A 24,497-nucleotide genomic window follows, 5' to 3' on the forward strand; every position below is an offset into this window, starting at 1 on the left:
CTTTGGAGCCTGGTTTTAAGATCTCCCCACATCTCTACCTCCACCATTCTGCTCCAACGGTTTGTAACAAGAAAATCTGTGAAACTTTGATACAAATCATTCCACATTACAGGGTGCTTCAGACAAAGTGAACTAAAGCTCAGAGTCAAATGATAAAAGAATATTCTTTTTTAACTTCTCAAATCATGGCTGTCTGGACCATGGATTAACAGGTGTGACAAGGCCCCATTAACATTATTTGTACCAAGAACACAATCTCTATGGGGTCTTTCTAGCCAAGACTACTAACTCTAGCTCTTACCATGTGACCGACTCTTGCAAAAATCTTAGAAAGAGGAGGATGAGCCAGTGCAGATAATGATCAGGAGTTCTCTTGGGCTAAGAAGTGTAAGGGAGCGGTGCCTGAGTGGCTCAGTTGGTTGAGTCCGACTCTTGATTTCAGCTCAGGTCACCATCCCACAGTTCTTGAGTTTGAGCCCTGCGTCGAGCTCTGCACTGACAATGCGGAGCCTGCTTGAGATTCTCTCTCCCCATCTCTCTCTGCCCCTCCTCTGCTTGCACTGTCTCAAAATAACATTTTTAAAAATAACTAATAACAAAATAAAATATAAATAAAAGTTATTTTTAAAAATGTAAAATGTTGATGTTTATTCCTAAAAAATGCTCAACTAGGACAACCCAGTACATAATGAACATCAAATGTACAAAAAGTCCACTAAACTTTATATGTATTTATGTGGTTTCATTTGAATTCTAAGATCTCCAGCATTTCAAATAAGCCTCTTAACTTTGTCCTTTTCCTTCACAAGTGAACATGCAGTTGTGCTCAGGTCCAAATAGTACCTGTCAAAGTGTGCTGCTGCTTCTCACCTTGTTAGCTGTACTGAGCTGATGAAGTTTTCATTTTTTCCCCTTTTCCACTCATTTTTGTAAATCGGGGGCAAAATGCAACGAAAAAGCAAATAGTATCACTGGCTGCCGAAGAGACAAAGGAGGGAGTGCTTCTGGAACGACACGGATGGCTGGAAGGCAGCTCCGCACACACAACAGAAATTGTCCCACTCTATGGAACCATGCAGTCCACAAGTATATGAAAAGTAGTGTGACGGGGCTGCAGAAAAGTGAAGGAGATTCAAAAACCAAGTCTACTCAAGTCGTGTGCCACTGAATCAGAGGCCACCTGGGGAGGCAAAAGTAATCTACAGGTCACACGCATTTTTTAGGGCCAATGGTAATCCTGGTTCCTAACACAAACCAAAGGCTTTTTAATCATGAGGTCAACAGAGATTATGTATGTGAAAAGTACTTTTAAACAGTAAGGTATCCATATCAGATTATTCCCGAATGAAATGAGAGGAAATGTATTTTCTCAGGGACAATTGTACCCCAGTCTCTACTCAGTTTCTTCAAGCTCCTTTCTAGAAGATACTATGTGCGTTTAATTGGGTATGGGGACTGGATCATTACCACCCTTTTTGCAGGTTTGTGGGTCCATCTTGGCTGATGGGAGGTCAAGCCGACTAGCCCGCAGGAGCCCAGGGGGACACAGGGTAGATCAAGGGAAAGCGACCAGATGGGATAGAAGGACAACAGTGTAGCTAAACCAACAAGAAACAGGAGTCAAGAAAAAAATAGCAACAAAATGTATTTAAAAACAGACTTCTCCAGTTGGCATTTTGAATGAAACAGCTAACAATGAACTCCAACCCTTTATATTGTGTTTCTTTTGCTCCTGGAGTCCTCTTGCAGCTTTAATTCTTGAAACTCAGCCAGCAGCACCAGACATTAATCCCCAAAGGGAGAGGTATTATTAAACCTTTTGCTGGTCATTCTTTTCTGAATACAAATGGACAAATTCTTAAACCCTCTTGCTCATTTCATGACAATCATCAGGAGAAAAAAATTAAGCCAAACTTGCATATTGAAAATAAGAACAAAAACATACACACACACACACAAAAACCCCTGTTGATAATAAATATCGCTGATTCACTTATGTTAAACAAAGTCCAATTTTATTCACTCTTAATATCCTTGCAGTCCATTGTATACCTTCTGCACTGATCCTTGTTTCAGTAGCTGTTTGATACCTGAAGAAAGAAGGAACAAATGATTCCATCAACAAAAATGTCACTTCTGTAGAGTTCGAAGAACATGTTTCACGCAGAGGCTCACAAAAGGCCACATGACAACAACGGATCTGAATTGTTCAAGTTCATTGCATGTGGATACCCTTCACCCCCCACACGCACATGTAGGTCCAAGACAGCCCCTCATGACTTTCTGGTGCTCAAGCACAGATACCACACATAATCCCACAAAACCCTACCAAATGAGAAGTGAGAAGAGGCCATCAAAATGGAAAGAAAGCTCTTCAGTTGTCTTCCATTCCCTCCTCTTTGTCTTCTTTTCAGTTTTGACCTCTTCCACCGTTCTCTTTCCTCTTATTATTTAGGACACACCAACTGGGCCCTTACCTCATCAGCCATCGCAGACACCATCCTAAGGCCCCTAGCCCTTCTATAATGTACACCTCACCCTTCCCTCTACAGTTTGGTCCAGACACCCCAAGTTTTAAAGCCCAGCACACCCAGCCTTTTTTTTTAACCCAGTGACAGGAGAATTTTGAATATGTCTTTTACAGAAAGTCAAGTCCAATTCCCAGTTCTGTCTGCAGTAGGGTTAGTGGTTGATGTGTGATGTCACTGGAGGGTTTTGTTTTTATTGCCCCTTTTTAACCGCTGTTCTCATACTCATATACCACATATACGCACGTACTCTCTCTCTCATTAGACTGCTCACCTTCTCTTGCTTCCTCTGTTAACTGTTCTTTTGGAAAATCTACATCGAAAGTGATTATCAAAGAGCCCTTAATATTGTTGTTGTCAAAGTTGGGGAGCCCTTCTCCTTTCTTCCATAGCTTGGCTCCTGGTCTGGTGATCTTATCCCGGGAAATATGTACCTAGAAAGCAAAAGGGAATGGGCTGGAGTAGGATGGGTACTTTTGAAGTACGACACACGGCTTCTAGTGAGCACTGGTGCCCAGAGTTCACGTCACAGCTCAGCACAGCAGCAAGGAGAAAGGGACAGGGAACCGTCATCAGGGCATTGAAAGCCAAAGAAATAGGTTTTCCAAATAAAAAGAAAAACCAAACACATAATCTCAAAACCATCCACATGGAGGAAGCAGGAAACTGGTCTGTTTACCTTGTGGCCATCCAAGTGAGTAATATCCATATCAAAGCCCACCAGAGACTCGACTAGTGAGATTGTCACGTTTGTATATAAATCATCTCCTCTCCTTTCAAATATTGGGTGCCTAAAAAACAGAACAAGGCAAAAATAAAAAACTTCCATCTTTGGAAAACATTCAAAGGGTTTTTAGAAAAATCTTGGGAAAGGATGAATACCACTCTTTGAAACAACAGGCATTTACTAGACATTCCTTTGTGGATAGTATTAACTGAAAAATATAAGGTTATGTAAAATTTATTATATCCTATGTTTAAGGAGCTTAGAAACATCAGAAGGCAAAGCACATAAGTAAAACTACAAGTAATTAGACTACAGAAAATTCGCTTCGATATACAAGTGCTCTGGATTACAAGTATGTTTCCAGAACAAGGTTTTACTGTATTTGCAAATGACTTATCTGATGAAGATCTATCAGATCAAAACCTATCAGACTCAACACTCAAGACATAAACAACCCAGTGAATTAAATGGGCAGAAGACATGAACAGACACTTTTCCAAAGGAGACATCCAGATGGCTAACAGACACATGAAAAGATGCTCAATATCACTCATCATCAGGAAAATACAAATCAAAACAACGATGAGATACCACCTCACACCTGTCAGAATGGCTAAAATTAACAATACAAGAAACAACAGGTGTTGGTGAAGATGCGGAGAAACTCTTCCATTGTTGGTGGGAATAAAAACTGGTGCAGCTGCTCTGGAAAACAGTATGGAGGCTCCTCAAGAAACTAAAAATAAGCCTGGCTAGAGGTTTATCAATTTTGTTTATTTTTGCAAAAAACCAACTCCTGGTTTCATTGATCTGCTCTACAGATTTTTTTAGATTCTATATTGTTTATTTCTGCTCTGATCTTTATTATTTCTCTTCTTCTGCTGGGTTTGGGGTGTCTTGCTGTTCTGCTTCTAGTTCCTGTAGGTGTGCTGTTAGGTTTTGTATTTGGGATTTTTCTTGTTTCTTGAGATAAGCCTGGATTGCAATGTATTTTCCTCTCAGGACTGCCTTTGCTGCATCCCAAAGCGTTTGGATTGTTGTATTTTCATTTTCATTTGTTTCCATATATTTTTTAATTTCTTCTCTAATTGCCTGGTTGACCCATTCATTCTTTAGTAGGGTGTTCTTTAACCTCCATGCTTTTGGAGGTTTTCCAGATTTTTTCCTGTGGTTGATTTCAAGTTTTATAGCATTGTGGTCTGAAAGTGTGCATGGTATGATCTCAATTCTTTTATACTTAGGAAGGGCTGTTTTGTGACCTAGTATGTGATCTATCTTGGAAAATGTTCCATGTGTACTCGAGAAGAAAGTATATTCTGTTGCTTTGGGATGCAGAGTTCTAAATATATCTGTCAAGTCCATCTGATCCAATGTATCATTCAGGGCCCTTATTTCTTTATTGATTCTGTGTCTAGATGATCTATCCACTGCTGTAAATGGAGTATTAAAATCCCCTGCAATTACCACATTCATGAATGAAAATGGAATTATTGCAACCAATCCCTCAGAAATACAAGCAATTATCAGGGAATACTATAAAAAATTATATGCCAACAAACTGGACAACCTGGAAGAAATGGACAAATTCCTAAGCACCCACACACTTCCAAAACTCAAACAGGAAGAAATAGAAAACTTGAACAGACCCATAACTAGCAAATAAATTAAATCAGTTATCAAAAATCTCCCAACAAACAAGAGTCCAGGACCAGACAGCTTTCCTGGGGAATTCTACCAGACATTTAAAGCAGAGATAATACCTATCCTTCTCAAGCTGTTCCAAAACATAGAAAGGGAAGGAAAACTTCCAGACTCATTCTATGAAGCCAGCATTACTTTGATTCCCAAACCAGACAGAAACCCAGCAAAAACAAACAAACAAACAAAAACCAAAAAAAACAGAACTACAGGCCAATATCCCTGATGAATATGGATGTAAAAATTCTCAATAAGATACTAGCAAATTGAATTCAACAGCATATGAAAAGAATTATTCACTATGATCAAGTGGAATTCATTCCTGGGCTGCAGGGCTGGTTCAACATTCGCAAATCAATCAATGTGATACATCACATTAATAAAAGAAAAGAACCATATGATCCTGTCAATCGATGCAGAAAAAGCACTTGATAAAATTCAGCATCTTTCTTAATAAAAACCCTCAAGAAAGTTGGGATAGAAGGAACATACTCAAACATCATAAAAGCCATTTATGAAAAGCCCACAGCTAATATCATCCTCAATGGGGAAATACTGAGATATTTCCCCCTGAGATCAGGAACACGACAGGGATGTCCACCCTCACCGCTGTTGTTTAACATAGTGTTGGAAGTTCTAGCATCAGCAATCAGACAACAAAAGGAAATCAAAGGCATCAAAACTGGCAAAGATGAAGTCAAGCTTTCACTCTTTGCAGATGACATATTATACATGGAAAACCTGATAGACTCCACCAAAAGTCTGCTAGAACTGATACATGAATTCAGCAAAGTTGTGGGATACAAAATCAATGTACAGAAATCAGTTGCATTCTTATACGCTAATAATGAAGCAATAGAAAGACAAATAAAGAAACTGATCCTATTCACAATTGCACCAAGAATCATAAAATACCTAGGAATAAACCTAACCAAAGATGTAAAAGATCTGTAGGCTGAAAACTATAGAAAGCTTATGAAGGAAATTGAAGAAGATATAAAGAAATGGAAAAACATTCCATGCTCATGGATTGGAAGAATAAATATTGTTAAAATGTCAATACTACCCAAAGCTATCTACACAGTCAATGCAATCCCAATCAAAATTGCACCAGCATTCTTCTCGAAGCTAGAACAAGCAATCCTAAAATTTGTATGGAACCACAAAAGACCCCGAATAGCTAAAGTAAAATTGAAAAAGACGACCAGAGCAGGAGGCATCACAATCCCAGACTTTAGCCTCTACTACAAAGCTGTAATCATCAAGACAGCATGGTATTGGCACAAAAACAGACACATAGACCAATGGAATAGAATAGAGACTCCAGAATTGGACCCACAAAAAGGATGGCCAACTAATCTTTGACAAAGCAGGAAAGAATATCCAATGGAAAAAAGACAGTCTCTTTAACAAATGGTGCTGGGAGAACTGGACAGCAACATGCAGAAGAATGAAACTAGACCACTTTCTTACACCATTCACAAAAATAAACTCAAAATGGATAAAGGACCTGAATGTGAGACAGGAAACCGTCAAAACTCTAGAGGAGAAAGCAGGAAAAAACCTCTCTGACCTCAGCCGCAGCAATTTCTTACTTGATACATCTCCAAAGGCAAGGGAATTAAAAGCAAAAATGAACTATTGGGACCTCATGAAGATAAAAAGCTTCTGCACTGCAAAGGAAACAATCGACAAAACTAAAAGGCAACCAATGGGATGGGAAAAGATATTTGCAAATGACATATCAGACAAAGGGCTAGTATCCAGAATCTATAAAGAACTCACCAAATTCCACACCCAAAAAACAAATAATCCAGTGAAGAAATGGGCAGAAAACATGAACAGACACTTCTCTAAAGAAGACATCCAGGGGTGCCTGGGTGGCTCAGTCGGTTAAGCGTCCGACTTAGGCTCAGGTCATGATCTTGCGGTCCGTGAGTTTGAGCCCCGCGTTGGGCTCTGTGCTGACAGCTCAGAGCCCGGAGCCTGTTTCAGATTCTGTGTCTCCCTCTCTCTCTGACCCTCCCCCATTAAAGCTCTGTCTCTCTCTGTCTCAAAAATAAATAAACGTTAAAAAAGAAGACATCCAGATGGCCAACAGGCACATGAAAAGATGCTCAACGTCACTCCTCATCAGGGAAATGCAAATCAAAACCACACTCAGATACCACCTCACACCAGTCAGAGTGGCTAAAATGAACAAATCAGGAGATGATGCTGGAGAGGATGCGGAGAAATGGGAACCCTCTTGCCCTGTTGGTGGGAATGCAAACTGGTGCAGCCGCTCTGGAAAACAGTGTGGAGGTTCCTCAAAAAATTAAAAGTAGATCTACCCTATGACCCAGCAATAGCATTGTTTTCACTCTTATGTGGATCCTGAGAAACCACGGGGGAGGGAAAGAAGAAAAAAAAAAAAGTTAGAGAGGGAGGAAGCCAAACCATAAGAAACTCTTAAAAACTGAGAACAAACTGAGGGTTGATGGGGGGGTGGGAGGAAGGGGAGATGGGTGATGGGTATTGAGGAGGGCACCTGTTAGAATGAGCACTGGGTGCTGTATGGAAACCAATTTGACCACAAATTTCATATTAAAAAAAACAAACTAAAAATAGAACTACCCTAAGATTCAGCAATTGCACTATTAGGTATTTAACCAAAGGATACAAAAACACAGATTTGAAGGGGTACATGCTCCCAATGTTTAAAGCAGCACTATCAACAATAGCCAAACTATGGAGAGAGCCCAAAGGTCCATCAAGTGATGAATAAAGAGGGTGTGTGTGTGTGTGTGTGTGTGTGTGTATGTGTGTCTGTGTATTTTTGTTTGTTTTGTTTAAAATAATTTTTTATTGCCCACGATATTATTTTTTTTGTGTCTTTTTTTAAAATTTATTTTCTTTTTTAATAACTATAAATTCAAGCTTAGGGAAGCTTGCCTTTGTCTTGAAAAAACAACAACAACAACAACAAAGCTGTTATATCATTTGCTAACCTGATCTCATTTTAAGAGAGAGATGGTAATTATATTGTAACAGTAAAATTTATACCATGAATGATGCAGATCTAAGTCTGGTGGCATTAAAAGGAGATAGTGTTGTTGACAAAATTATAATCTGCTGGTGGCATTTGTGGAAAAGAAGAACTTGAAATTTTTAAATAACAGTAAACTCCGTTAGAAAATTCTAAAGTGTCTCACAGACCAAAAAGGGAATGAAGTTAGTAAAATGCCTCAACAGAGTTTGAATAAAACCCTGGATATGAGAGTTATTAGAACTTGGGTATGTAAAAATAGGGTGGTAGGTTGGGGTCATGCTTACAATGGTCTCAAGTTCAAATAAACTACTGTGACAATATACCACTTCACAGGTCACACACTTTCCCACAGGTTTTTCTTTCCTTTAGTAGGTCCTGGCAGCAGGTGTGCTCAGTTGCCTTCCAATACACACACACACACACAATCAAATATTACTCAGCCACCAAAAAGAATGAAATCTTGCCATTTGCAATGATGTGGATGGAGCCAGAATGTAGTATGCTAAGTGAAGTAAGTTAATCAGAGAAAGACAAATACCATATGACTTCACTCATGTGTGGAATTTAAGAAACAAAACAGATGAACATACGGGAAGGAGGGAAAAAGGAGAAGACAGGGAAACAAACCACAAGAGATTCTTAATGATAGAGAACAAACTGGGGGTCGATGGAGGGAGCTGGGTGGGAGATGGGCTACATGGGTGATGGGCATTAAGGGGGGCACTTGCTGGGATGAGCACTGGGTGTTGTATATAAGTGATGAATCACTGTATTCTATTCCTGAAACCAATATTGCACTGTATGTTAACTAAAATTTAAATTAAAAAAAAAAATAAAGATATTAATCCTTCATCAAAAAACAAAAACAAAGTGGTAACAAGAGAGAAATAATAAACAAGAAAGCCTGAGTCCCAGGCAAAATTCTTGTATAAGCGGCACTTCATGCTGAAGAAAAACTGCATATTATGTAATAGAAGGTTCTTTCTACGTAGAGTCCTCCAATCTTGTATGGTGCCATGCTTCCTCAGTCGAAATCTCAGGTCTCCTTGAATACCACTTGTATTTGCCTCTCTTTTACAACTCCTTACTTGTTTTATCAGTTCTTTCCTCCCAACATCTTTTGGATTTGTAGGTCGTGAGTAAATATACAATGGCTCAATCCTAGGCCCCAACCCCTAATTTTTAGTATTGTTGTAGAGTTACAAATGATCATTAAGGCATTTAAGTGCATGAAACAGAGGAAAAAGTCTAGCCATGTCCTGGTGGCTATCCAGATTCTCTAATCTAACTCATCTGAAAAGCGGGGGCTAAAGAGAGGGACTCCAAAATCAGATCACGTACTTGACAACTTTGATTCGGAACCGCAGGTCTCCTGGCTCTCCATCCACATGAGGCTCACCTAATCAGAAGAGATGATGGCATGTTGTAAGTCACACAAGTTGAACACTGCAGATCTATCCGCAGTTGAGAGAATTTTTTAAATCCATTACCTTGGGTGTTGCCTACCAAATCTACCCATGAAAGCAGTATCTCTAACTGGTTATATCAAGTTTCGGATTATTAGTAAAGATCACCTGTGTCTCAGGCACAGCAATAAACAACTTGAACTGTTTCCTAAACAAAGAAAGATTCATTGATTTCTTGAACCTGAAGTCTTAAAGCTTCTTCTTTTTTTTTTTTTTTTTTTGGAGTTTTAAATTTAACCTCAAGGGGAGGTCTGAGAGTATCTTATCAATGCCAAGTAGAGCTATACATCTTTCATTGCTGAGTTAAAATTAATCCATTAAGGTCTGGACACTCTAATTTCTTTATTTCTTTATTTATTAAACAGATTTTTTTAAGTTCATTTATTTATATGGGGAGAGAGAGCACAAGCAGGGGAGGCAGAGAGAGGGAGAGAGAGAATCCCAAGCAGGTTCCAAGCTGTCAGTGCAAAGCCCGATGTGGGGGCTCAGTCTCACAAACTGTTAAGATCACGATCTGAGTTGAAATCAAGAGTTGGGACGCTCAACCAACTGAGCCACCCAGCACCCCTGGACACCTTAAATTTTGATATAACTTAGGCTACTAGATAAAAAGTTACTAAGTGGTAACTTTTGGCCATTATATTCAAAAGATACACTGTAATGCTATGGCTTAACGTGGACAACCATGAAGGTCCTGAAAGGTTTAAACCGGACAAAAGACTGTGGGACATGATACGTGCATTTACTATGTGGCCATTAGGATAGGGTGTGAGGTGGGGGTGGGAGGCATTCACAAGCACCCAGGGAATAGAAAGTGAGGACAGTAAAACATCAATATCAACATCTCACCTTCCCCAATAAAGGGATACTCCATGCCATCTCTCACCCCAGGTTCTATTTCTACCTCCAGCGTTCGTTCTTCATTCACTAGTCTGAGACAAAGAGAATTTAGAAAGAAAAAAAATGAAAATACAAACCAAACCCCAGATACACATAATTAATTTTTTTTCTGTTCTATCAGAGTCATTTCTTGGAAGACTGTTCTGTACCTCTAGTTGACAAAGCCATCTGAGATCCATTTACATCTTCTATTTGCCAAAAGCTAGGGCAAAGCTACTCTACCTTATATAATCTTGTAACTTGCCTCCGAAGAAACCTGCAGTAAACTGATTACTTTGAGCCATGTGATCAATAACAGAGTAAACTACTCACACTTACATAAAGGGCACCTGTAACCACATGGTCATGTTTATCAGGAATCAGCAGCAAAGTTTGTCCTATCGGATATTTTTCCTGATCCCAGGATATATATATATCATACTGTTTAATTAAATAGTTGTGTTCCTAACATAATCAGCAAAGAGTCTTTCTCTAATCTGAAATGTTAGCTAGACATATAGGACTGCTCTAATATTCCGAGTGGGAAAAATGAAACATTAACATTTGAGGAGGATATTCAGAAATAAAGGGTACTGCTTATTAGTTCAGAAACACAGAGGGCAATATTTAGAAGAAATACTTTTGGAAAATATAAAAATGTACATGTCTTTGTTCCATCCTCTGGTAGAACTTGAGAGCGTGTGAAAGAAGGGTATGGAAAGATAGGGGAAAATCTAGATCTAGACCATTAGCATTAGACAAATGACATGATTCGAGTGTCTCTTGGTAGAACAAAGAAAGCGCTCCACTTACTTGACATTAGGGCATTCATCACAGACCACCTCTTGGGTCATTTGGAAGCGCCCAGGGCCCAGCTGGGTAGTCCGCATCTCCTGCCGGCAGTTGCATTTTCGTTTGCCAGGAGCCTGCCTTGCCACAGGTTTGTTTCTAACTACCTAGAAATACATAAACAACGTCAGCTTCTCTCTCTGTAAAAAAGCCTCTGGTTTCCTCAACTGATCAGGGCTGCACACACGCCCAGGCCAGAACTTCCTCTTCTCTGGCAAGCTACCCCTCAGGGAGACCCGAGGCGACGGAAGTCTCTGTGGACTTACAAATCAGACCCCCCACAGGAATGAAGCAAACAGATGCTTAAGTGATTCAAATTCTGAAGCTGGAGAAGAAAGAGGGGAGTCAGAAGAGGGCCAGAAAATAACGTGTATGATATGGGCATTTCCGAGCCACAAGAAAACACCGCTGAGTTAAAGCAGTTCACAGAATTGCTATCCTTGAAGAAATCTGAGCCGTGCAAAGCAAAACCACAGCCTGAAGAACAATCACAGCCTTCAAAAGCTGATATTAGCTGCCACCATACCATTACCTACGATAAACCCAATGAAAACACTTCCTTGTTTCAGGCAACTCAATCCAGGGCTGTTTCCCACTGTTATCTCAATTCAGACACTGAATATGTAAGGGACACAATAATCATCTCTTTGTAGTTGCTTGCAATCAAACATGCCGATTGCTCAAGGTATGTGGGAAGGAGTACACGTGAAGAAACGTATTCCTGTGTTTGCCTGTTTAGTTAGCCAAACGTCGAATCACAAGGCATGTGCTCAGGCAGCAGGATGACACAAATGTTTGGGAGAAAAATCCCTTAAAGCCTACAAATATATGAAAGCCCAGGTCAGCAGAATAAATGACAACAGTAACAGTAATTAGAGCAGACACTTTATAGCACATACTACAAGGCAAGCAATGCTTTTACACGTATGAACTCAACCAGTCCTCACAACCAGCTCATGAGGCAGGTAGTGTTACTGTCCCCGTTGTACAGGGGAGGGAATGAAAGCACAGAAAGGTTCAGGAACACAACCAAAGTCACATAACTAACACATGGCAAAGCTAGTGTTCGAAACCAGGAAGTCTAGCTCCAGAGTCCATGCTTTTAACTACTATGTTCTCTCTCAAGGTAATTTTTCCCGGAAAAAGAATTTTCCACAGAGTCGTTTAAATAGCAAGGCCACCAGCATAGATTTTTGTTTCGGGACACACTAACTGCAAAGAGTGATGTACACAGTATATATCGGTGATGTCTGCAGACAACAGGTCTGCAGGGAACATGGGGGTTAATCAGGCTCACCTCTTTTCTCCCAACCCAACAATCCATCTTGCTTTTGAAGGAGAGACGGCCCAAATACTTTCACTGCCCTTTCTCTCACCCTTCAGACTGAACAACAGTATGACGAGACAGCTGCATCCTCTGTAATTGTCCAGTCCTCTTTTTTCAACTCTTCAGAGCAGAAGCCACAACTAAAGAAAATGCTTCTTGTCGAGCTGGTACATATACGTGGGCTACCAGCTAGCTCCTCCCAAATCCTGGAAACACTGTAAGACGTCAATTCCAGGAAACAATAATCATAACACACAATTTGTGAGAAAGCTTCAGAGACAGAAGGCTGTACTGAACCGGTATGTGTGCAGCGTGGTGGCTGCATCTTGGGGCAGCGGTGGCTAGAGGGGGCACTGAGAAGGTGTCAGGGAAAAGCAGTTGACTTTTCTGCTGTCGCCTTGCTCCTGAACAGCCCTGGGACGAGTTTGGGTGACCCCCTCTTCTCCAAAACAGACAGACCCCAGACAGCAAACAAGACCGAAAAAAGCCCTCTCAGAAAACAAATAAAACACAGTTAGAACCACTAGGCAAGGGCTCGCCCCAAGATGCCCTACCAGGGCAAGAAAGTTGCTGATCCCCATGGTGGAGGGAGTATGAGCTCAAAGGTCAAAAAACCATCTAGACACCTGAGGGGTCTGACTACATGCCCTCCACCTCCCACCCCCCAGAAAAGACAACAAACCGGATAAAACATATATTTTAAGCAAATGTATTAGAGAAGACAGACCAAGAATTTAAAATAAGCATGGTAATATTTAAGGAGATAAGGGAAGGCATCAGCAAAGTGAAATAGAATAAGAAATAATGTAAGAATCCAGGAGAGATATTATGTATAAAAATATGAGTTGAAATAAAAACACAGCAATGGGATACTATTAGGATGGATATAGCTAAAGACTGAAGTAATGAGCTGGAAGTCCCAAATAAGGCACTCTTCTAGAAGAAAGCAGGGGAGGCTAAAGAAGCAGAATTAAATATATATAGATATTTATTATATATGTACATATTATATATATATATATACACTTATATATTTATATTTATAAGAAAATTAGGAGATAGAGGCAGAAATGCCAACAAAGAGGATTATATATCCAAAAACATGGAGATAAATTTTCCAAGACTAAAAAAAGATAACCTCAAATTAAAAGATCCCGAAGTTTTAGTAGAAAATATTATGTGAATCGTTTTCTGATTTTAGGGCAGAGAAGAATTTCTTACACAAGACACAAAAACTCACCATAAAAGACTGATAAATTTGGCCACACTAAAATCAATTACCTCTGTTCATTTAAACAAATCTTCGATATAATGAACACACCAGTTACAAACTGATAGGCTATATTTTTATCACATATGGCCAACAAAGACCAAACATATGAAAGTGTTTATCCTAATTAGCTGAGAACATGCAAATCAAGAGCGTAATGAGGTAGCATTTTTACCCATTTGACAGGCAAATATTGAGAAGCCTAACAATTCATGGTTTTAGAGAGGTGGCGTTCTACAGGATCTCTTATAATTGGCTGGCGGAAGTGCTGGTACTAATCAATTGAGAAAACAATACGGAATTATCTTGTACAAATGAACGTTGGTTCATATTACCCAGCAATTCCACGCTCACATATATGCACCCAAGAGAAATTCTTGCTCACATGTACCTGGATGTGTGTATAAGAATGTTCACAAAAGCACTATTGGGCAGTGGAAAAAAAAAACTGGAAATAACCTACGTGCCTACTGATACAATGTGGTCACAATAAAATTCTACTCAGCAGAATTACATGTTACAGCAACAACAGGCAGCAATCTTGATGACACTATAGTGAAAAAAGCCAGTCCCAAAGACTGTAAAAATAGCATCCTACCATACACGAAGTCAAAAGCAATAAAAATACAACAATATCTTACTCAGGTATTCATGTACATGTAATACAACAAACAAACAGGAGTGCCAAGGGAACAATAAAGACAGAACACAGGACAGGAGCTCCCTCTGAAGGGGAGGCAGGGGGATGGAACAGGGAAGTACGTGCAGGTAGACGGACATGGTCTTGCTGTATTTAGTTCTTGGGCTGGGTGAGGAGCTCATGAAACAATGGGATTATGAACCTGGGATTATGATGAACTCAATTCTGTGCATCTGGTCACTCTCCCCACCCCTGAAAGACAGAGCAGGTACCCAGAGATTTCCTGCTTTTAGTCAAAAGAACAATTCTGGGAATTAATATGAATAGCTGTGTTGTTTGAACTTACTTCCACAAAATTTCCCGCATATACTTCTTCCAAAGTAACTTCCAAATCTACAATAATATCACTTCCTCTTGGAATATTTCTGTCTTGCTGACGAGGGGTTCCTCCAAACATGAAACCAAAATCTCCAAAGAAGCTGTGGATAAGTGTAAAAATCATCAGGAAAAGAAATCAGAGTTCATGTCTTGCAATTATTTCATTTTCTTCGCATTGATACAATATTGTGTCCTACCAACATAATATTGTATACAAACTGACATTTTTAATACACTGGAGTCATACATCACACACAATTTTTTGTCATACATCATACACAACCATATTGCCATATCCCACAGAAAAATTTTACTTTTTAATACATATTGTCCAGACATATGGTGCAGTGCATACAGTGCATCCATGAATTCAAAGTTGGGCATAATCAATGACCTACTAATCTGTTTTAATATCAAGGAATATCAAGATATAATGGACTTATCGAGAAAGGGCATAGTACATATAAACTCATGTAATACTGACTCAAATGGTAATTTTGAACACTTGTAATGTTCACTTTGTGTAATTTTTAGAAACTAGCTTTAATTAAAGAAGCTACTGTTCTGTACAAAACTCTTGGGTACATAACTAAATAAACTAAAAAAGCATCAGACTTAGTACAATTCTGGACCTTAAGAAAAAGGACGTTCTGATCTCTACAAGATCAAAATCAGTTCTTATAAGTAACAAAAGCATCACTTTGAATTAATACAATGACCTTCAAATGTGCAGGTGTTCTAATCTTAATGTTAATTTTTGATGTTAAGAAGCCTCAGATGTTGGCACAGTGATGCCAGCTAGATAACTACTTCCCACCCACCAACCAATCTTGGTGAATAGATTCCCTGAAACTGCAACAAAAACAGAGAGGGAGGATTGAGGAGGGGGGGGGGGAGGTGGTACAGATGGCATTTTCTCTCTTTCTGGCATCCCTAGGTATCACTTCTAATTGTCAAGGGAACGGGACACTTCCTTAGTAGGCTAAAACAACCAAATCAATCCTGGGGAAGAGAAGGATTTCCTAACCACATTACCCACACATCTTCACAAGTCCTGAAAAATCTACTGTCACCCCCAAATACTAGATGGGGGAGACTATTGTGTGCAACAGTGATTCTTACCTTCTTTGGGAAAGGGTTCACAAAACCCTTTAAGAATCTAAAGAAAGCAATAAACCCTCTCCCCATAGAAAAGCATCCTCAAACATCTTTTTGTTTATACCTTGATTTGAAACCCCAGATTAAGATCTTATATGGCATCATCAGGGCACATGAAAATTCAAATGCTCAACAAAGAGGGGTTCAAAGAGTGGGAGGGAAAGGTGTTTATTATCCCAGCCACTCAGCACTCCTGGAAAGCCACGTGCGACAGGAGACAAAAAGCCTCTACTCTAATTCCTTCCACCAATGCCGATTATTGTAGGTGTCTCTCCTGTTGATAGGATGAAAAAGAGGCAGTTCTGGGTATGGGAATAGAAATCTCTCGCTCTCTCTCTGCTCATAAGAAATAATCTCATTCATTAATGGTTTGCAGATTCTAAGACAGCGAGGGGACAACATACAGTGCCCCCAGCATTGTCAAGGGTGACTTGACTGATTCAGTTGACTGGACAGGAACCTGTATTTTCTAGAGCTTTATGAAAACAGAAGAGTATATTCCCACAGGGAGGAGGATGATTGACCTTGTGGTCAAGAATCAGTTGAGCTGTACTCTTCATCAAAAGCTTCTGAAGCAGGCAACAGGGATACATCTTTAACAATGACCGAATGATCCATTCTCAGACACTAATACTTTGCAGATGGGCAAATTACTTACTGTGAAAAAATGTCTCCATGGGAGCTCTGATGCCCATCTTTTAATCCCTCTTCACCATAAGTATCATATTGTTTCCTTTTCTCACTGTCTGACAGAACCTGGGGGGCAAAAGCCAGTGGAGGAAAAGATCAGGGGTTGGCAAGATGTGATGAAGGTACATTCATGTTTTTTTTTAATTATGATACTGGGTCTAAGATTTTTGTGGAATGCAGTTTCCACTATGTATTAAGGCATGTTTATATTTTCTTTGGCAGACGAAATTCTTTGATGCACTGTTCATTTGGGAACTTCTACATTGCTCAACTCATGTCTTTAATTTATCAAAATTCGCCCAGTCACATAAAAACCATATCTGAGATAAGCAATGTGGCTATGAAGGTGAGGGCAGCAACAGGAAAGAGGGGAGATGAATTCCTCAGGGTTACTTCCCATTCAGTGTGATTCTTGTGCTCGTGCAGTTAACCTGTATGAGGCAGTAGCTCTCTGAACCATAAATTAGGATGGGACTATGACAGATTGCCATTAGTGACAGAAGCAGTAAATCAGTACAGCTTGAAAATCTGCTCAGTCCTACCTACATGTCCATATCATATACACCCCTCCATGTTATACACATTAGGAGACTGACAAGTCAAGGGAATCAAATGGCCCTTCAGAAGGGTCTATCCTGCTCTATTTTCACATTCCCTTTTCTATTTTGGGCGGTATCTGGATATCCATTTGTGGAAGAATGCTGTCTGACGTGTATGTTTAAGTTTGTAATCTTCTGAGTTTGAATTACAGAAAGTAAAAAACAAAACAAAACACTGCTCTATGAAGACTGCTCAAGGTCAATTTCACAGCTTGAAAAGACTGGACCCATTTGAAGAATATAAAAACTAAATAAGCTTCCATACTCTTTAAAATTTGCTTTCAACATGCTCCCCCGCCCCACAAAAAAAGAGAGAGAGACAGATAGAAAAAGCTTCCCATCTATTTAGAGAAATCTGAAGTATTTGCACACATATAATTTTGACAGTTAAATAACTTTATACCTTCTTGGTCATTTTAAAACTTCTGTTTAGACAGCAGATTGAAGGGTTATTTCAAACCCATACTTGCACTGGCTCAGGAAAAGGTTGGAAGTAGATGGGGCTTGCTGACTCAGCAAAAGAAAGGGAAGACCTGACTAGCATATATAAACAGGACACACTTCTGGCTCAGGGCTGAGAGATGTGTAAGGAGCCACTAAAATATTTTATCTTTCTAAATTTATCTTAAATGTTAAAAGAAATTGTGTATATAAGAGAGAATATTCTTTTTTCTTTTTTTAATGTTTATTTATTTTTTTAATTTTTTTTTTTTTAACATTTATTTATTTTTGAGACAGAGAGAGACAGAACATGAATGGGGGAAGGTCAGAGAGAGGGAGACACAGAATCTGAAACAGGCTCCAGGCTCTGAGCTGTCAGCACAGAGCCCGACGCGGGGCTCGAACTCACGGACCTGTGAGATCATGACCTGAGCCGAAGTTGGCTGCTTAACCGACTGAGCCATCCAGGTGCCCCTTAATGTTTATTTTTGAGAGAGAGAGAGAGAAAGAGAGAGAGCGTGAGCACGGGAAGGGCAGAGAGAGAGACACACACACAGAATCTGAAGCAGGCTCCAGGCTCTGAGCTGTCAGCACACAGCGTGATGTGGGGCTCAAACTCATGAACTGTGAGATCATGACCTGAGCCAACTGAGCTACCTAGGTGCCCCAAGAGAAAGCATTCTTAAAAGGAAAGACAAATGGGTTAGTCCAAAAGTGACCAGAGTACTTGACTAAAAGCATTATGATAGACCACATGGAAAGGAATATTTGGTAAATATCCTCAAAAGGAAAAAAAAAAAAAAAAAAAAGCTACTTCAGGGAAGTAGAAGTGGGCAGAATTCACTTAAAAACAACAACACAAAACCTCAAAACTCTTATCATCATGTGATCTGCAGTTTCAATATTTTTACTTTCAAGTCTACTGTGGTCTGGTCTTGCAAAGAAATGTATCCCACACATGGGTCTAAAAGAAACACCATTTCAAAACCCCCAAACAAAAACTATTTTAAAGTCAGTCTCTTTACAGCTGGCAGAGGCCTCTGTAATAACCCTCCCAAAAAACTACCCTTAAAGTTATCTATTATAATTCACTTCTTCCTCAGTTGTCTTCTAAGGAATGCAATTTTATTCCATGGTCTTAGAAGCTATTTTAATTTCAAAAGAAAGAAAGGTTCTTAGTTGACTGGCCAACCAACCTAGAGTCTCAACTAATTAAAATGCCAACAGTAACCCCAGTTCCGTAGAGAAGACAAATTTCTATTCACAAAAGACTCTTCAACTTAACTGGGATTTTGATTCGTGAACACTAATTTATCTACCGACCAAAGGCAACCAAATGAATGATATAAAGAAAAAAGAAAATTAGACCTAGTGACTAGAAAGGTTCTTAGAGTTAAATAATCTTCAATCTCATGAATGATTTATGTACAGCCTGTCTAGGTCATAGCTAAAGAATATGGTAGACTTGAAAGAACATGGTAAATTCTTAGCAGCAGCTTCCCTAAAAAATATTTTGGACTATTGGGTTCCTAGCAAACAATGGGAATATTTATGGGAAATACAGTGCAAAATATGGAATCCATATTATCAGCAAGAAACAAAATGTTCTGCCTAAGAGGGTCCACCAACACTCTCAAGTTTATTTGTGGGTTCCAGGTTAGGAATTTTGGTCCTATAGGATCCCTGAAGGTATCAACAGGAAAAGGGGGACCCCATTAGGCCTAGGTTTCCCCTAGGTATAAGTCACTGTTTCAGGTCAGTGGATTCTTTAATTTAGGCCTTGGGATCTCTTCCTTTGGGTTTTTCTGACTTACTAAAGTATTTTTCGGATTTGTTTCCAGCCTTCTCACTATCCAGGGATTTAACTTGCATTCAAAAGTTTTAGCTCCATAACTTCCAGAGTTTATTTTTTTTCTGTGTCCTTCTAGAAAATAGCAATGGTGACTAGCATGACGACACTGGAATGTATAACTGAAATCTGCCAAGACAGCAGAATTTCAATGTTCTCACCATAAAAAGAGACAAGTAAGTGAGGTGCCAGACGTGTTAGTTACATGGGCCGAATCCTTTCACACTATATACATATATCAAATCATCATGACATACACTTTAAACATCTTACAGTTTTGTCAACTATACCTCATTAAACCTGGAACCCCTCCCTACCCTGATCTCTTAATCTATTTCTAGAGGAAAGGTGAATTGCAGTACATGAAAAACAGCTAACTCCTGGGGCACCTAGGTGGCTCAGTCAGTTAAGCCTCCGACTTCAGCTCAGGTCATGATCTCACAGTCCGTGAGTTCGAGCCCCAGAGTGTGTCAGGCTCTGTGCTGACAGCTCAGAACCTGGAGCCTGCTTTGGATTCTGTGTCTCCCTCTCTCTCTGCCCCTCCCCTGCTCATGCTCTGTCTCTCTCTGTCTCAAAAATAAATAAAAACATTAAAAAAAAAGAAAAAGAAAAAGAAAAACAGCTAATTCCTAATTTAAATAGACAAAAGATTATCAGAACTTATTTATAAGATTTTTTCACCATAGTGTTGAAAGAATCTGTGTATAAATTTTTCAAATAGTATATAATTTATTAAGCATTCAACAAATATTCCTCAGTGTTATTAAAAATGAAAAAAAGAAAATGGAAATAACAATATGCCCAGCTCTATATTTTATGGTGACCTAGTGTAGATTAAATGAGATGATATTGAAAGTGTCTTCCTCTCCAGATTAGTTTGCAAATTGCAAACTGTAGCTGTGTTTTGTTTGATCGGCACAAAAAAGAAATTTTTAAATCGAATTAGTTACAAAAATGTTCCAGTCAAAAGAATTACATACAAATCTGGATTAGCACTTCTCCTGAAAAATTAAATGACTTCTCATTTAATTTAAAATAAAAACACCATTTTTTTTTTTAAATGGCAACACCATGTTTCCATTTGTACATGGCAAAAACTGGCTGGGGTTGAAAAACAGCTTCCCTTGAAAGGGGGCAAGAGGGCTTTAGTTTTGTCACAGTCCTCATCGTTCCCTTAATAGGGAATCCCAATATGGAGGCAGAGTAGCCACTGTCATGTTTTATCTTATAACCGCCCTGCACGCTGTGTGTCTGGTCCATGTGGGCATGTGGATTTGCAATCTTCATTCAGACTTTGATTCTATTTCTGGCTCTAGCTCTCAAACTGATCGACTGAGGATCAGTCTACTCATGAATCTGTCAATCATTCTTTCATCTTTTTCAACATTACCCTCCTTAATAAAACAAATACTGTTGGGAAAAAGTCAGAAAATGGCAGTATGCTAACGCTAATGTACAATATAACAGCAAACACTGACTTTACTTTTACCCATTGTCTATTTTGAAAAAGAAGTGACCTGAAAGAAAGGAGTGCTACTCTGTGTTACACTGTCTTTTCTGTAACTGTAGGTTTCATTCCTATTTCATCCTTTTTACTGACTCACCTCATAAGCAGCACCTAGATCCTGGAATTTCTCCTGAGCTCTAGGATCATCGGGGTTCCGGTCAGGGTGAAGCTGTAGGGCCAGTTTCCTGTAGGCCTTTTTAATGTCTTTTATAGATGCACTGCGAGGCACCCCCAAGATCTTATAGAAATCTCGCCTGGGGAGTAGGGAGAGGGAAAGGGTACTTCATTAAAGAAGTATACATTACATTTTTAAAAGTGAAATTTTTTCCTTTACATTAGGTCTGTGAATGAGCAAAGAGGTAGGAAAATGAAGATATACACGTGATGCACAAAAAAAGAATGACTACAAAGAGAAACCTCGGAATTTGTAACGAGTTCTTATACATTGAAGCAATCACAATGACAGCCTATGTACTTTTTGAACTTTGCTGAAATTATTCAAAACATCTGTGGTATACTTCTCTTAAAACTATCTTCAGGCAAGAAAACTATTATTTATGGTCATATGTGTTACTTTCAACCAATAACCGTATAATCAAATTAACTCTCCTTTTTCATTCCCTCTATTAGTGACTTTAAATGAATTCTGGCTGTTTCCAAAGGTCAAGTGACAACCTCAAAGGGCGATTTTCTTTACAAGATTACATCACATAAATGTTCTAGTAGTAGCTTTGTTTGAAATGTTAAACATGAAGTGACTGAAATTAAGTTCAGAGGCTAACATGGAGGTTAAGCCAAAATCCAGTAAGAGCCCTGAAGAAAGAATAACATCTATTTGGATGTATGAGTTGTGTGTTTTTTTGCTAAAAGCGGAAGTATCAATCTTGCAGTCATTGTTAGTAGTTATACTAGTTTGTCATTGTCAAGTCTTAATTATAGACAGCTGCTGAAGCCCACATACAGGAGCCTGTCTCAGCAGCTACAAATACACACATGGCATGATATGTATGTGGGAGATAAGGGCTGACCACTGACCACCTTGCACGGGACTATGCTTGAACCAAATTAATTACAAAAGGAATCTTTGCAAGAAGGGCCAATGGATACAACAGAGTATAATAAACTTTCAGGGCAGGGACTGTAGCCCATAGAAGACACCTGTATATGTATGTATGTATAACTGTATATGTGTGTATGTATATATATATATATATATATATATATATACATACACACACACACACACTGAATGAGATGAATAAACATGCTCACAAACACCTACTCCTTTTGGCAGAGTCACTTGAGCCACCGAAAGTTATTCTGAAAATGCATTTCTCAACAAAGGGGATGGGAAAGTTGTTCACAATGGACACGCTAATGTAGCAGCGATGGTGATTTTAAAACGTAGTGGGGATAAAATGCATTGGGGTGCCAGGTGATATAAGCCACCACACTGAGAAAATTATTCCATAAGCTCTTAGTCCCACTTTAGGAAAGTCATTTAATCATTTCATGTAGAAGTTTGTAAAATGGTCACTCCCAAGGGATTCCATGAAAGTTAGATGCGTTAGCCTCCTCCCAAAAATCTGCAAACATCTGACATCTCTTGAGACAAGGACTAAATCAAAAGGTTCATTAAAATTAGTAACAAAAGAGCTGTTTAAAGAATGAGTCTCACTTAGAATAATACAAAAATAATGTAATGTAATAACAATATAATAGTATAAATATAATAATATAAAATGGCTAAGTAACAGCTCAGAAAAAATCAGGGAAAAGATGACTGGCATAGTTTAGCATCAATATTACAGTTCCCAAAAGACTTCTTTATAAAAGGTTGATGTTTAAAGCTAAAGAATTAACAGTAGTCATATTGACATTTGTTTAAATATCTTAGGGTATGTGTTGCTTTAATTAAGTACTAACAAAAACATACTAAGAAAAACAAGCATTACCTAGAAGAAGTTAATTTTTAAGAAATTTGAAATGTTTCACAAGATAAAGAAGACAACAAAGTTTAAGCAGACATGCACGGGGGAAAAAATTTTAAGAAATAACAAGCACTTTCAATTTTAAAGCTTTGTTAAGTAGCACCTCCTCCATTTAGAGAAACTTATGAATTGTTAGAAGCTAAGACTTTACTATTTCCCCACATTCTAAAATATGAGCCTGGCAGATCATATCCCGTGGTCACCAGGCTTGTAAGATCATGGATCTAAACGGATGGAAGGATCCTTAAGAGTTCAGGTGGTCCTATTCCCTTCCTACAGGAGGAACCTTATTACCCTCATGTTACAGATAAGAATTTAGGTGGTTCCTTCAGAGTCACATAATTCGTAAGTGAGGTGGGTGGTCTTGACACTACCTGTTGGTGAAATGCTCTTCCCGCTCATAAGATTATTCAGCTTCTCAAGAATGTACCATGGAGAGAGACAGTGAGGCATGATGACAGCTTAGGTTCAATTATCTCAAGAAGCTGGGAAGTTCAAGAACTCTCCAAAGCGTCTGCCTTGCTCCCTCAATCCAATTTCCTCTAGTCCCAGCATGACTTTCCTACCTGTTCTCACGTCTTCACTCAGACTCGCAAAATAACCCACCCACTTTAATGTCAGCCCCTCCAATGGCTCGATGCAGGCTCAACACTGTATGGTCCCCTTTTCCATCCAGCTCAGCAGTACCCCCACCCCCACAGTGTGTCTGGCACTGCATCCAAATCCCACTCCTCTGGGCAACTCTAGCTCTAAGGGCCTCTGGACCTAAGCTCCTCTCACTCGAGCCACCCACTGCTCTCCTCTCCAGCCCGCTGGCCTGGCCCACACCAGCCATTCTTCTGCCCCCACCGCCTCACCTCAGCAACGCCCCTCTCCACTCCCTCAGTCTGGCAATGCTCCCTCTACCCCAGCCAAGACTGACCGACTCACGGGCCCCGTGCCCGCGGGTGCCTGTTCCTCACCCGGCGATCACGGCCCCGAGGAGGTACAGCAGCAACAGGCAGAAGGTGCCCAGGTTCTGCGGGGCCATGGTTTCTCTGTGCCGGCCTCTGTGCCGGTCCCTAGCCCACGCGTTCCTTACAGACTCCGCCGCCGCCGAGTCGGCTCACCAGCCCACCCGGCGCTGAGAGGCCGCCTCACACCGGGGTCTCCTCCTCGGTCCGGAGCTACAGCTAGCTCGCCCCCTCCCCTGCCAGTCCACTTCCCGGGAGTCCCGAGTCCCCGGGAGAGAAGCCCCTAGCAGGCGAGAGCCAATCGCTGCTCGGGACATCACACGCGGCCGGCGCCTCGCAGCCAATCAGCGCAGTACACTTCACCTCCGAGGAGGCGCGGGCGGCCAGTTAGGCTTCCGAATTGCAGCCGCAGCTCCGGGCCTATTAGAGGAGAAAACGTCAGAGGATCGCGCCGCCGCAGGAATCCGCTCAGGCCCGGTAGCGGCGAGTCGTAGAAATCTACGTAAAAAGGCGGTC

General features: G+C 40.0%; 1 protein-coding gene across 1 annotated transcript; it reads right to left on the reverse strand.

Annotated features, from left to right (window-relative positions):
• Positions 1-1,645: 1,645 nt before the first annotated feature.
• DNAJB11 (DnaJ heat shock protein family (Hsp40) member B11) lies at positions 1,646-24,273 on the reverse strand. The gene is made up of 10 exons (XM_007083595.3): positions 23,991-24,273; positions 21,135-21,291; positions 16,610-16,707; positions 14,762-14,894; positions 11,143-11,285; positions 10,300-10,382; positions 9,326-9,383; positions 3,208-3,319; positions 2,803-2,962; positions 1,646-2,090 (listed from the first exon to the last, which is right to left on the reverse strand). Exons 1-10 carry the CDS (start codon positions 24,056-24,058, stop codon positions 2,026-2,028), a joined length of 1,077 nt encoding a protein of 358 aa, XP_007083657.1. The 5' UTR covers positions 24,059-24,273; the 3' UTR covers positions 1,646-2,025.
• Between the last annotated feature and the right edge of the window lie 224 nt (positions 24,274-24,497).

This window comes from Panthera tigris, chromosome C2 (genome assembly GCF_018350195.1).
Source record: "Panthera tigris isolate Pti1 chromosome C2, P.tigris_Pti1_mat1.1, whole genome shotgun sequence".
Lineage (NCBI taxonomy): Eukaryota > Metazoa > Chordata > Mammalia > Carnivora > Felidae > Panthera > Panthera tigris.